Source organism: Sinohyriopsis cumingii, chromosome 14, assembly GCF_028554795.1.
Source record: "Sinohyriopsis cumingii isolate HCF-2022 chromosome 14, ASM2855479v2, whole genome shotgun sequence".
NCBI lineage: Eukaryota > Metazoa > Mollusca > Bivalvia > Unionida > Unionidae > Sinohyriopsis > Sinohyriopsis cumingii.
This window is the reverse complement of record NC_142974.1, coordinates 88,822,698-88,837,219: the sequence shown is the minus strand read 5'-3', so window position 1 is coordinate 88,837,219 and position 14,522 is coordinate 88,822,698. Positions and strand designations below refer to the sequence as shown.

Genomic DNA, 14,522 nt, shown 5'->3' with positions numbered 1-14,522 from the left:
CTGCTTACTAGCTGGCCCAGCAGACTTGAACGACCTTTCATCGAGATATACCTGCATGAAATTGATGGGAATATGATTTATTTTCTCAGAAATTGTGAGCATAGCATTCGTTATATCTTTAATCCGCTGACAGATGAGTCAAAAGTACATTGTTGCTGATATTTGACCTGGATCTGGCCATTTGTATTCCTGGTCATGTGACTACACAAATCTTGCAACCTGTATGTCAATGACATCATAGGTCATATAGTCACGTAAGTGGCTTCCCCATGCTGACACCAAAGTCCAACTTTTCAATAGGCAGTGGACTCTGACTCTACACCCCAACATGTTTTTTGAGGGAGATGGAGACAAGAGACCTTTCTGTACCTCCACAATATTATGCCCATAACATATAGCCTGTGTAAACAATCTTGCCTCACTGCTGACTTAAAACTATCTTAGAGGAATTTTATACAGCTGATCAGTGAGGCAGGTAGAGAAGAATAACAACCATGGCACAGAATTTATTTAGTTGGCTGATTATAGATGTTAACTGACTGTCAAGTCCTTTGAGCACTGCAATGGGAGAGCCTGTTAGAATATTTGCATAGGTAAAGCACAGTAAGTGGAACAATCCAGTTCATTTCATTAGTTAGATAAATCAATGAGATTGAAGAACAAAAGTTACAATGCATCCTTGCCTTTAATGAGAAAATGTGTAAGCCATCTTTATTTTATTGGCAAGTTCATCATCTTTGAAGTCTTTTTTTTCTACACAAAATGCAAAACATAGATATTATTTTAGCAGGAATAATTTACAAGTTTGATTAATTTAGAGGTCAAAATGTCAAAATTCAGTTGTATTTCAGGGAAAGATGAGCCGTCTATGAAGTCAGCAAAACCCAGCAAAACTCAATTACAGAACTCATGTTTGATAGAGTTTAACTTTGTCAAGCACAGCAGAAAGAGGGAGCATTTTGTTCTTTGCACATAGTGCAAACACCATATCACTGTTAGTCATTCTGGGGTGCATCAACATAGCAACACCACCAGAAACATGACTGAGAGTAATTAATATGTTTAAACAACTAACTAGTGTCATAACAATGGTTTTGGATTTTTCTTACATTTTAGGTCACAACCTTTTTTCGCCCTGATTTTTGGCCATTAAGCAAGCAAACCACACATAATATGCAACCTGTGGACTATTATTATTAATAATCCGGAAAGTGAAGTAGTCCAAGCTAGTCATACATTGATGTATAACAGTAACCAGTAAAACTGTATGATTTGCAAAGAAAAACACATTTTCTTTCTAATTTGATCAGAAAGCTTTTTTTTCATTAGTTTGATTTTTTCTCCACATCATTATCTTTGATTATATTCTATGAGTTTATTATAAATTGTGCTGTTACTGGTGAAATATCTGCAAGTGTGAGGAGTCTGTCTAACATTTTTGATATTCTGTTATCCATATTTACTATTTTCTCTTCTATTTCATTAAATGCCAATATCATTAAATATATATCATAACTTAAAGCTGGTAAAATGTCTTGTTTAAGAGTCTTAATGCTATTTATTAAAAGCTGTAGATCTATTTGATTGATATCAGATGTTTTTACTTGAAAGCATTCTGTATCTACTATAATTTGGATGAGCCTAGTCCATATTGCTCTTGGATTTCTTTTACAAGAACAAAGCCATGCAGGCATTCTATTTCTTTAATAGTCTGCTTGTGTTTTTGGCATTTATTTATCTTTTTTTCAAAGCAAAATTACTTGACTTTTATTGTCCGTAATTCACTTTGCAGTTTCTTATCTGTGCTTAGAGTTGTCAGTGATTTTCCATTTCCACCAGGAGTCTTGAAATCAGTGAAACTAATTGTTTTATTCTCATCTGCCACCAAATACAGTTTACTACTTATGTTGAGACTAATTTGTACTGCTGCAAGCAGTTCTGAATAAACACTTATTCATGAATATAATATCGAAATTAATTTGCTAGTATCACCAGAGACACTGGTTGCTATTGATATAATCCTGATAATAATTTTGATTGGTGCAACTATTATGGTTGTCTTGGTTGCATTTCCAGTCGCACCAAGACTCAACATTTGTTGCCACAACAAGTCCACAAATAGCATTTTTGCAACCATATGCACAGTTTTATATCACGATCAGTAATGGTTCTCTTTGTGATTTCATCTCATAGCTGTTGCTCTGTTTTAATTATTTATTCACATTAGTAATATTGAGGGTCCATAATAGTTCTTCTGTCAATAATACAGTTGTGTAGTACAATTGCATGTCTGACACACCCAGTCCGGATCTACCATGCCCAGGTGTAATACATCCACAGTCACGATTTCTTTGGTCCTAGAATTAAAAAATGAAAGAAACCAACATCAACATTGTACTGTTAACATTTATTTACTTTTTTTATTCTTTATGATCAGTTTATTAATGGCAAAAATATATACATGAGCTCTGTATATGTGGCAAAAACATCCATAGTGTGTATCTCTTTTGTCAGGTAACGTGGCACAATGGTCATTGACATGAATATAGAGAAACAAATTGTGTTTGGTTGTCCTCAAAGCATTTAATGTTAACAGATTGAAAACTGAATCCAGCAAATTTTAGAATGAGAGAGAGAAATATCAACCCATAGCTTGAAGGCACCAGCCATTCACAGGTGACACAGTATAAGGTGCAAAGTAACTAAGAATTTATTATATCCTGGTTAGCAATATGAGAATCTCATCAATAAAAATCATTATTTGAAAATGCATTCACTGTGAGTACTTGGGTTTGCTTGCATGGATTACAAAAAAATACTGTTAAATCAAGTTAATGCTGTGTATACCATTTGCACTACAAGCAACAATGCCTGTTTGTATCAATTATGATTACAAGTAGTAAACAAATAAAAGTGGTGGGTTTAATAAATACATCTGGTAGCAATCAATTAACTCATTGTTTGAGCTTACCAGCAGGATATAAAATACCAAGGTTATCTTATTACAAAGTGAGCTGACCCTGGTAGGTGACTTGGGATTATTTTAAGTGTGTTAATCTTTTTCTTTCTTTTACATATAAAAATTCAGCCAACATTGGGAAGCAAAGTTGGGTTCCTTTTTGATGGTATTCATTGGAATTTTGAACATAAATTGAAACAGTGGAACAGTTTTTAAAGTGACACAACAGGGCTCTAAATTAGCGATAGTCCGCTAGCCTGAGGCTAGCAGATTTCCCATCGGACTAGTAACTCTCATAATGTTAATAGTCCGATAGGCTAGTAAGTCTCAGTTATCAATAGTCAGCATTTGTTTTGCCATTCCCTAATAAAGCAGATGTTCTGTAGAATCAAAGCAGTGGCCATTGTAAACACAGTCCTAACATATTAGCATGAGAAGATGAAGTCAATTTCTGCCTCGGAAAGGTGCATTTCTATAACAAGAATCCATCCGATGTTGTGCATTTCACTTAACAGCGCAAATTATGGTCCCGTCATAAACAACGGAAGTTTGGTAATTGATCCTAATTAATGTGATAACGAATTAAATGAAAAAATGATGTGGTATCACACTTTATTCACTCGACCACAGTAACAAACTACAAAGCGGTATACCACACAAAAGAACAAGGCAAAAACTATTCAAAGAAATTAGTTTGCACATTTTTTTTTAAGGTTCTTTTTTTTTTTTTTTTCGCTACTCAGATGCTCCAACAGTCACAAACAGGAAACTGCATATTTTACATTTCCATCGAAATAATTATAAGAATTAGATCAGTTTATTACGATTACATTATTGACACATCCTTTCCATACAGCTACTTTTTCTATGATGATAAGAATAGTTTTTATATTTTTCCCTTACAAGAATGAACAAATAATTGAATACACATGGATATATCCAAGCAGAATGCTGCACATTTGTTGGGAATTAAAATCTCTGAGAATGGGCATCTAAGATTTGAGAATTTTCTGCCTTATTATTAATTTCAACAATACATTGAGGTTCGATTAATTTGGAACAGTTACCAAACTTACGACTTATGATACCATAATTGGAGCTGTTAAATACAACGCACCGAGTATCAGATGGCTTCACTTGATGGTAACACACCTTTTCCAAACTGAAACTAACACTATCTTCTGATGCTAATATTTTTTAGCAGTATTTACAATAGCCGGTGCTTTGATCATGCAGAACATCCACTGAAGTTAAGTCTTTGTTAGGGAGAGTCCATTTAATTGTGGGATGGGGCAAAATTTTGAAATGTGTTTCTTGCTCTGACTTTCTTATATAAAGGACACTGTGCCATTCCTTTTCTTGCTTTAAATAATTCGCGTCAGCTATACAATAACATCTCGTATTTCAAAACAAGGCACAATTCCTTCCTTATAAGACAGGCAAAATGTGGCATTTGATAGAAGGTGTTCAGCACCGGGGGGATAAAAAGCAAAAGTTGAATGAGAATGATGAGGAATAATTCTTATGATAGAGAAAAGCCTAATGGAAAATTTCAGAAGAAATGGACAAGAGACAGGGAATGGCTGAATTATGACGAGGAAAGGAACGTTATGTGGTGTAACTGGTGTATGCAATTCGCAAAAACAAACAGAAAACATCCAGTTTTGTTGGGGGTTGTTCGAATGTTAAAATTGAATCGGTAAACATACATGAAAGCTGTGTGACATTGTTTTTTGAACAGGACTAGTAAAGATTTGGCAGGACTAGTAAATTTCTCAATATACTAGTCCTTCTGGCTACAAAGAAATTTGTGTTAAATTCGAGCCCTGCACAATCTCATGCTTATTTATAGACATTGATGACCCTGCATCTCCCAGAAGATTTGAAGGAAGAAAAAAAAAATCATTTGATGAATTCATGAAGGTCAGAAGAGAAGATGATTTTGCTAGCAATATGATCATTAAAATGGATGAAATTCCAGTTTATTTTGATCTCATTTCTGGACAGACTGTAGATAAGGATGGGGTTCAAAGTGTGAGAATTTGCATGATTGGTGCAGATAAAAAAAAATCTAACTTAAGTTTTGCCGTTTCCGCCTCAGGGGATATGTTGCCTCCAATGATAATTTTTCATGGCATGAGGGAGCTAAAAAATATTCATGCGCCAAAAGGATGTTGTTGTTGTGGGGTTTGATGCCATTTTACAGTACACGATAGGCTATACATGGCAGCCAGTATTAATGGTGGAGGAAGAACCCAGGAAAACACCGGAAAGAACCACCGACCCACGAGAAGCTACTGGCAAGCTTTCTCACATACCCACATTGGCCGAATCTGAGACTCGAACCCACGCATACAGAGTTGAGATGGCAGTGGTCCGTAATGGTGAGCGCTTTAGACCACTCGGCCACTTGGGGCCCCTGCCAAAAGGATGGATTGTATATTAGGAGGAGAAGGGTTGGTTTAATGAAGTGGTGCTGCAGTGGATTAAAGAGTACACATTTTAATATTTTTTTAATGAAATAATAAGTTTGAGTATATTTTCTGACATGTAATTTTAAATGATTTAAAAGATGACCCAGAACTTATGACTACAAAGAAACCTGATGTGTCCCAGCACATGCAAAAAAAATTACTTAAAAAATTAATTTATAATGTCCTAACAAATTCAGTGTCGTATCATATACAGTAAATATGGTATTCTTTGGAAAAGGTAATGGGGGTGAGATCAGTGGTGAATTCCACTTCGTCATGGTAGAAATAATCCCAGTTTTCTTGCATCTGGTGGTACTGCCAATGATTGGGTGATGGGTGATTTGGATCATGTATGGTTAGCATAGATTCCTATATGGTCTAATCTTGTACCTAATGGGATGGATGCCATGGATCCTGTCCCTCCACCATAACAATCACTTCACCATCACAGATCATTTGGATCCTACATCAGTTATCCTGCCCCTCCACCATAACAATCGCTTCACCATCACAGATTATTTGGATCATACATCGGTTATCCTGTCCCTCCACCATAACAATCTCTTCACCACCGCAGATCATTTGGATACTACATCAGTTATCCTGCCCCTCCACCATAACAATCGCTTCACCATCACAGATCATTTGGATCCTATCCAATAGAGAACCCATGTTGGTCTATGGCAAGTATAGTGCCATTGTACCTAGGTATATGCCACTGCACCCAAGCACCATTACAGAACCATTGTGGTTCATAATCTGGTTGCTCTAAATGGTTTTCTAACAGATTATGAACCACACTGATAGTTTAATAGACCAGCATCATATGGCTTCATGGCCTGTCATGACTTGTTAGTATGGCATAATCTGTAGCAACATTAGAGTCCCAGATGTTAGATCCTATATCGGTATATAATGACTCATTTTCACATCTTCATTTCGTGATCAAGTGACATCAGGGGATGACTCAGAGTGTGCTTGAGTTGCAGACTTATTAAACGGCTATCTTTTCTCAGCTGTCTAAACATCTAGCCTAAAACATTTCATCTAGAAATCTGTGATCACTTATATTATAAAGTAAGTACAAATGGATCATGGAATAACATAGCGACTCAGAAATACTTATCATAATGCTATAGCTCTGTCGATTATTCTTGTGGTGGTAGAGATTCATCTTTTAGGATAATAAGTCTTCTAATGCATTTAGTCTTCCTGGAATGTGATGGACTTAAACATAGATTTGTTGTGGATGATACCACATTATAAAATTCCAAACCAGGAGGCAGAGGTTTGGAGATTTGGTTTGCCTTCTGAGATAACTCACCACAGTGGATTTGTAGATATAATGATATACCATTTCCATCAAGTGTTTTCTGACACCACTAAAATGCTTTCTCTATGAGTTTCATATCTAGGATATTAATGGCAGTAGTCACTCCTTTGGCAGGCCATAATCAGCAGACTTCTGGACACAATTGCAAGAGATGGACATCCCAGCCTACCATGCTGGTGGCATCTTACAAAGTATGATTAATTGATGATGGAGCTGAAAGGGAACACCCACTGTAATCCAAGTGGGGTTCTCTTGTTTTAGCTTGAAATATATGGGCTCAGTAGATTTGTGATTTCCAGGAGGTTTTGTTGGCAAATCAGTAGTCAAAAGACTGAGTTCAAATCAAATGGCTACCTGACCGTCTGGCAGACTTAGCATGTATGCCAAAAAGAACCAAGCCAGTGCAAGGGAAGGAGATCAAATCAATTTTTTTACCTTTTGTAAGTGGGAAAGGTATATAAGTCAGCTGATGCTCAGGCATTCTGGATAATTTGGATTATTCATTGATCATACAGAGAATCAACCCAAAATCAAATGAAGGTATTACAAATTTCGGCTGATGAGGTTAGGGCAATCACCACCAGCATTGCATTCATGCAACTGTTCCCTACCTGATATTATACAAGCCATGGGATGGAACTCCGAGACAATTCTGATAGTTTTAATCTCCAAGGTGTATCATCTCAAAAGGCATAGTTTAACCTAAGGGGGATGGATATATGGGTAAATTTCTACTTATATGTTGACACATGTATTTTCTATCCAAAAATCCTAAACAGCACCCAATGTTTCAGATTACCTTTAACCAGTAATTGTTGTTTTTCAGAAAAGATCAAGAGATAAAGTTGTACCCTCTTCTTGCCTCCTGTGATGTGAGAATAGTGGCAGCACCAGCAGTTGTCTACACCAATCAATGTACACAGGAGGTTAGACGCATTTGAGCTTCATTCAATAAAAAATATTTTTGTTCCGTTAGGCTCGCCAGCCATCTTGTTCTATCTAATGACCTGTTCCCTGATGTATTTTTTAGCATAAGGACAGAAGTTGGGATTGTAGCCACACATTGGATAATTTTTTCTGATTTTGAAACTGCTCATTATTGATTTTAAAAAACAAAACAAAATTGCCTGTTTTATAAATAATACACCGCCAGTACTAAGTACTGTCTTGGAGAGAACAGTTTTGTCACTAAAAGATATATAAATTTTAAGTTAGACTCCAATTTCAGTCAATCAGACAATTGGATTTTTAGACTGAAGTTTAAATTTACAGCTAAGTTTTGCAATGAAATTAATGCTAGTTTCCATGGTATGAAGCTGGTGAGAGCACATACTCCCCCTGCATGGTATGCCAGCCCATTGGAGGCTAACCCCTCAGTGGATGTTGGTAATGTACCTTGCTGAAGAATACCAATGAGAACTAACAGCCAGTCTTATTTATTGGGCCCTATTGTATAAGGCCATCCATTGTATGAGGCCACCACATATGAGGCCATCCATCTTATGAAGCCATCCATCTGCAGTGAAAATATGAACTTATAAAATGTGTTGTCTTTCTTGATTAGTACAAAGTGATTAAATACACTATTTTTTGGTGTTATGAAATGTGGTCTCTAGTCGAGGGATGTCCTCTCTTGACTAGCAACAGAGTGAACATTGTAGAATTAAAATGGTATTGCTCATTTGTTATGCAGCATTTACTTTACTGAATCTTCTTATGATATTTACTGATTACTGCATGTGCAGTTTTGAAGAGCTTTTGTTTTGATCATTTATGCATTATCAGTACAGTGGAACCCCGCTATAACGCGCCCCGCCATAACGCGAATTCGGATATAACGCGGTCGTAGCATGGCTCCCGAAATTTCGTATATTCATTCACACATGGAGAAAAAAAATTTGGAGAAAAGTAAAAAAAAACAAAACAAGAAATTAACTTCATTTTGGGCATGAGATTAGTTGTGACTTTTAAAATAATATGATCGTGGCATGGTTCCTGAACTTTGAAATTCATTTACGTGTATTTTTATCGGACCGTGAAAATATTTGTTTAACGTACGAGAAATAGTGTGTAAAACGTTTATTATAATTTGGTGGAAGAATTCGCGTATGACTTTTAATAATAAACGATCGGAACTTAACAATTTATCCAGGTTCTTTAAGTGATTTTGGAGAAGTGATCGTGTATGAATTCTAAAATAATACGATATATATAACGTACGAGAAATAGTGTGTACAACGCTTGGCTTCTGAAATTTATCATTTGAACAGGTTGTGGTGAAGCTCCGTATTCTACTCTAGAAGAGAAAACTGGTTTAATTAGGTTTTTGAATTGTTAAGCCGAAGTAAACATTATCGGAAGTGTTACTTATTACGGATCCATGAGTAAAGCCAGTAAATCATCTTTGTGATTGTCTTCCATGAAATCTGTATACAGTCGTTGCTCAAACAATAGCCGACATGGGCTTCTTATTTAACTGCAATCACAGCCAAGCAGCAGACAAAGCTGTGGTTGATACAAGAGTCGCACAATTTAATGAACATCAAAGGACGAAAGCCGCCAACATGTATGCTGTGCTTGGCGGTGTGATCAAACAACAAACAGTTGAAAGTAAATAATATCCACTTTATTATCTGTAAATTAAAAGGGTATGAAATTGTACATCCGTTCAGCTTAATTTTGTTTTATATAAAAAGTGATTCGTAACCATTGCAGGCCTTCATTACTTAGTTATCGAGCTTTATCTGTGTACGTTGTTTGCTTATATAAAAAAATATTTTACTGTTATGGAAAAGCAAGTTCAAAAACGCAAGTCGTTTTCTGCTAAAGAGAAACTGTATGCCCTAGATCAACTAAAGAAGGGCAAACAACAAACTCAGCTTGCCAGAGATCTAGGAATCAGCGAGTCCACTTTGCGAGGGTGGAAAACAGATGAAGGAAAGCTCCGTAGTCTACCCAACATTCTTGAAGAGGAAACTGGTTTACAGCGTAAAAGGGTTAAGTTAGCTAATGACAATGTCCTAGATTCAGCTTTGTACCAATGGTTTGTACAAGCTCGCTCAGAAGGTGTTCCAATTTCTGGCCCAATTCTGAAAGCCCAAGCAGAGAAATTTGATCGCCGTATCAATGGAGATGATTCCAAATTTAAGGTGAGTAAGTTCGCGGCAAAGAAGCAAACGTCATTGGATATATTTTTCAAGAAATGATGAAATTTAAATTTGGAACCACAATGACTTTGCACTTTGCGCAACGATTAATTTAGCAGTTTTCACATGTTTCTTTTGATGTTCACAAAATCTGAAATAAAAGTTATTTCCACGCTGAAATCATGCGTTGATTGTTAATTATTCTTGCAGTTGTCGCATATGATAAAATTTTAGCGGTATGAAATTTGTAGAGACACCGTATGTAGACCCGGGAATAGCTGCATGCAATGACCGTACGATATCAGACGGCAAGTAAATGGTTTCAATATTTTGTTCATCCTATATTTTACACGACGAATTCAGACTATTACAAAATTATTGAATATTTTAAATCTGTACGATTTTCAATGAAATTACATCCATTATGGATGAACTGCATGCCACGACGGCACGGTAGCATACGGTGTTGATACACTTTTCATGATATAGCGATAGTCTGGTATTATCGGTCAATCTGTCAATCTGTATTATCGTTCAAACAAATAAAAATTAGTAAATGTTTTTAATGCACAGTAATAACCTATAAATATATTAGCCATATCTTAGCCATCGATTATTTTGAATATATCTTAATTAATGCATTCCAGTTAATATTCATCTGATGATAAGCTGACTTTTGATCATTGTACATGTATACACGTATATGTTCTCAGAAAAAAAGTTAAATATTGTGAAACCCCGCATTAACGTGACCCCGCTTTTAACGCGATCCGATTTTATGGACCCCGATCATCGCATTATAGCGGGGTTCCACTGTACATTAAATTCTTTGCCCCTACTTTTGGTGGCATATTGTTCATATGGTTCCTGCCCATTCATTCATCAGTCCATCCTAATGTCCATCCAGAGAAATTGGTTAGCTGCAAGATTGTGAAAGAACCATTCACTGTGGAAAATGAAATTTAGCAAGCATATTTGTATGCCTCTTTAAATGACCAAATTTGATTTACAGGTTATTTACAGGCTTTGTTCAAATTTTTAACAATTTTGAACTTTGTTAGACTTGACAAAAACCTTGTTAGCATGATTAGTCAAAAACCACTTGAGGTAGATAATTGAAATTTGGTAGGCTTATTTGTATTTGTATGTAGATGGCTTGACTATATTTGTAGATTTTTGTGCTTTTACAGCAATTTCTCTAGATTTTACACATTTGTGAACTTTTGAGACTTTTAATGAAAACCTAGTTGGCACAATCAAGCAAAAACGTTTTGAGGTAGCTTAATGACATTTAGGAGGCATATATTTTTAGGCCATTATGGTTAGTTTTTTTAAAACAGTTTTGATCATTTTGCGACTTTGGCAAAAACCTTTGTTAATATGAATAAGCAAAAATGACTTGGGAAGAAATCGAAATTTTGAAATTTGGTATTCAAATTTGTATGCATATCAGGCATATTGGTTTTACAAATACAAAGCTAATTATCTGTGTGTGTCAATGCTGATGGATTAATGGCAGCATGGATAGTTGTTAGTTACATGGGGATATGCACATGTGTATATGTTAAAAAAAGTTCTAGAACTGATGTAAATTGTAAAGAATTTGCTTTTTTTATTGTAGGAGACTCTTATCTGTGGATATACCCTGGAACTTAATGTTATCAGTGACCTTGACTTTCACATAAGTGTTAGCCAAATCCAACTTCTGCAGCATCTGTGTATTGAGGGCTTGAAGAGCTTGAATTCCAAGACAAAGTCTTCTGAAATCCCTTCAGATGATCAAGACTCTAAAGGGGGCAAGAATCATGACCAGTGTTGTATTGATAGTGGAGTTGGTAGTGAAATTTCAAGTTTGACTTGTGACAGAGCAAGGCCAAAGACATTTCCAGGGAGACCTGTACAAGAATCTGATGATCTTACTCAGAATTCAAAGGTCATAACTCCATTTGATGTTTTGCTTACTGCTGGAAGAATTTCATGTACAGTTTACTCTCATAAAATTCTTAAAAAAATTGTTTATCTCAGTCCAGAGAAAATTCCAGAGAACAAAATTGAGAGAAAGAAGTCAAAGGCTGCTTTAGAATGGCAGCTTAGTAACACTTCAGCTGCCAGTGCAGATGAAGAAACTGGAAGGTCACAGGTCATGAACAGAGAAATGGATCAAAGTTACTCCAGCTTCAGTTTCATGAATATTCAAAAGGAGGAGGATCAAGAGATCATTCCTGAGGGATCACTTTGTCTGGTCCCTTATTTGTACCTTTACTTTTCACAGCCTTATACCCTCCTATCTTGTCAAAGAACCAGTCAGAAGTTTGAAATTTGTTGTTATGACATGCTGGTAAAAGGTCCAAGTCACGACTCACTTATTCTGGGTAAGCAAACCCTCACTCCTTGAGTAACAGTTTTGTAAATACCATGAAAGACTGGGTTTATCTATTCATTGCTATACCTGATCACAGTTATGTTAGAATTAACTTTAGCTATTGCCTAAATTCATCCTTTCCTGTCTGTATACAATATAGACTATGACAATTGTATATATGGGAAGTAGAATTTTCTGAGATACCATTATAATTACCTTTCAGTCTTTGCTATGTGACTTCCTGTATACCACATGTTCATCACTTTAAGCTTCCAGTCTTTACTACGTGACTGCCTGTATACCTCCATACATGCCAACATTACGCTTTTGGCGTAATCATTACACTTTTTTTTCACTAAGTTACACCTTACACAACAATGTATTCGGATTACGCGTTTTCTGTGTATCCCCCTCCAAAAAAATTAGTAATTTGTTTTCTCATTTTTATTAACATCGCATTAATCCCACAAACTGTATTCTAGAAAAGACAGCTTCTATGTAACTAAGACATAAGAGTACACTTGTCCATAGACTGCATGCACTTTCCTAACAGTATTATGTTCTATTTATAGCAGCTGCCCTATTTCCAAGCAACATTCTGTTTCTGCTTTAAAACTTTTGACCTCAGTTTCTGTTTATAGCAGCTGTATGGCTTAGTTAGGAGAGAACAGACTGGTTTTCTGACTTTTTTTCTGTGTTCAGAGTCAAGTCAGATTTATTCTAGTTGATGCATGTGTTAGAGCAAAAATGTTTTTCAAATAATTTCACAGATGGATTAATAAAAGATGAAAAATCGATTCAGAGAAGAATACATGAATTACACAATACAGTGTTTATTTTAGGACAACTTCATGCCCCTTGCAGACTGTGTGGAAAGGATTTTAATACTGGTCATGGTGATAAAACAAAGAAATCTTGAATTAGCTCATTTTACTAACTCCAGTACTAAGGTAACTTCTTTTTTACAGCAGAACTAAATTGTGGTCACAAATTTTATAAATGCAGAAGTGTTATGTACCGAGTTTTTAATAGAACACGGACTACCCCTAGCAGTAGAAGACTGCATTGGTCCTTTGTTCAAACAGATGTTTCCTGATTCCAACATTGCAAAAAATATGCATGTGCAAAAACAAAATCATCTAATATTGTTAGGTGTTTAGCAGAAGATACTTCACTTAAAATTGCAGAAGCCATAAAATTGGGCTGTTTAATATTGCAACAGACAGGAGTAGTGATTATGATGACAAAATGTTGTACCCAATCTGTGTAAGAGACATTGACAACAAAGAGGGCAAAGTCAGAGTGCGGTTCTTTCATTACCAGAATTAACAGTAGATTCCACTGGAGAAAACAATTTTTTATTTGCTTGATAATGCTTTGAATAAACATAAGTTGGCAGAACTGTATGGGGTTTTCAGGGATGACTGGAATTCATAAAGGAGTTGCATTTTATATTTTGAAAAATGTCTCCATCATTGTTCATATCAGGTTGTCTCTGTCATATGATGCACCATGCTGCAGGAAAGGCTGCTGATAAATTAGTTCGAGAACTCCTGAAGTATAAAGTTGGCACTCTACCCGACAATGTACTTCATGCAGACAGAGTTGACTTTTTTCATCTTATTTCCCAGCTAAAAGATCCAATAACTGGAAGATATAAATTTCATCTTCTTTGTCAGGTTATGAAAGGATTATTGGTGCTTTACCATTCTAATGCTGCAGTGAAAGATTGTTCAGTATTGTTAACAAAAGTAAAAGTGAATTCAGATCCAGGCTCTGTAACCCAGCACTTAGTGCTCTACTACCAGTCACAGCTGATACAAAGTGTTTTGAAATGCAATATGAGAGTCTGTTGCTTTTTAAAGCTCAAAGTGTTATATATGAAAACTTGAAGCAGTAATTGATATTATTATTAAATTCTGTATGGTATATGGTATATTGATGAGAAAGACAAATATTTTCATATTACCGGGAGGGCTGGATTCAGGAGTCAGCAGAACTTGTTTCCTAATGTAAATGTGATCAGGAAAGTTTAAGTATTTTTTACAAGTAAAATTTTCTTCTTCTTTGGTATATATAATTTTCTGTTTTAATTTCAAACCTTAGTTTATTGTAACTTTAAACATAGTTTGCATGCATGTCATTATATTGATGATAGGATAAGGTACTTTTTAACTGTGGAGGTTGAGTTCTTTTGGTTCAGGAGTATTAGCTTGTAATGATGGATACCACAGTTGTGTTTGGTTTG

At 35.6% G+C, this 14,522-nt stretch overlaps 1 protein-coding gene across 2 annotated transcripts in view; it reads left to right on the top strand.

Moving 5' to 3' along the window:
- The window catches only part of LOC149784326 (intermembrane lipid transfer protein VPS13B-like), a 370,899-nt gene that overhangs the window by 147,745 nt on the left and 208,632 nt on the right, over positions 1-14,522 (top strand). For both annotated transcript variants that reach the window (XM_089932368.1, XM_089932367.1), the window contains exons 22-23: positions 7,593-7,692; positions 11,534-12,284. In XM_089932368.1, the coding sequence (XP_089788494.1) occupies positions 7,593-7,692; positions 11,534-12,284 (851 nt within the window). The remainder of the gene's footprint in view (positions 1-7,592; positions 7,693-11,533; positions 12,285-14,522) is intronic.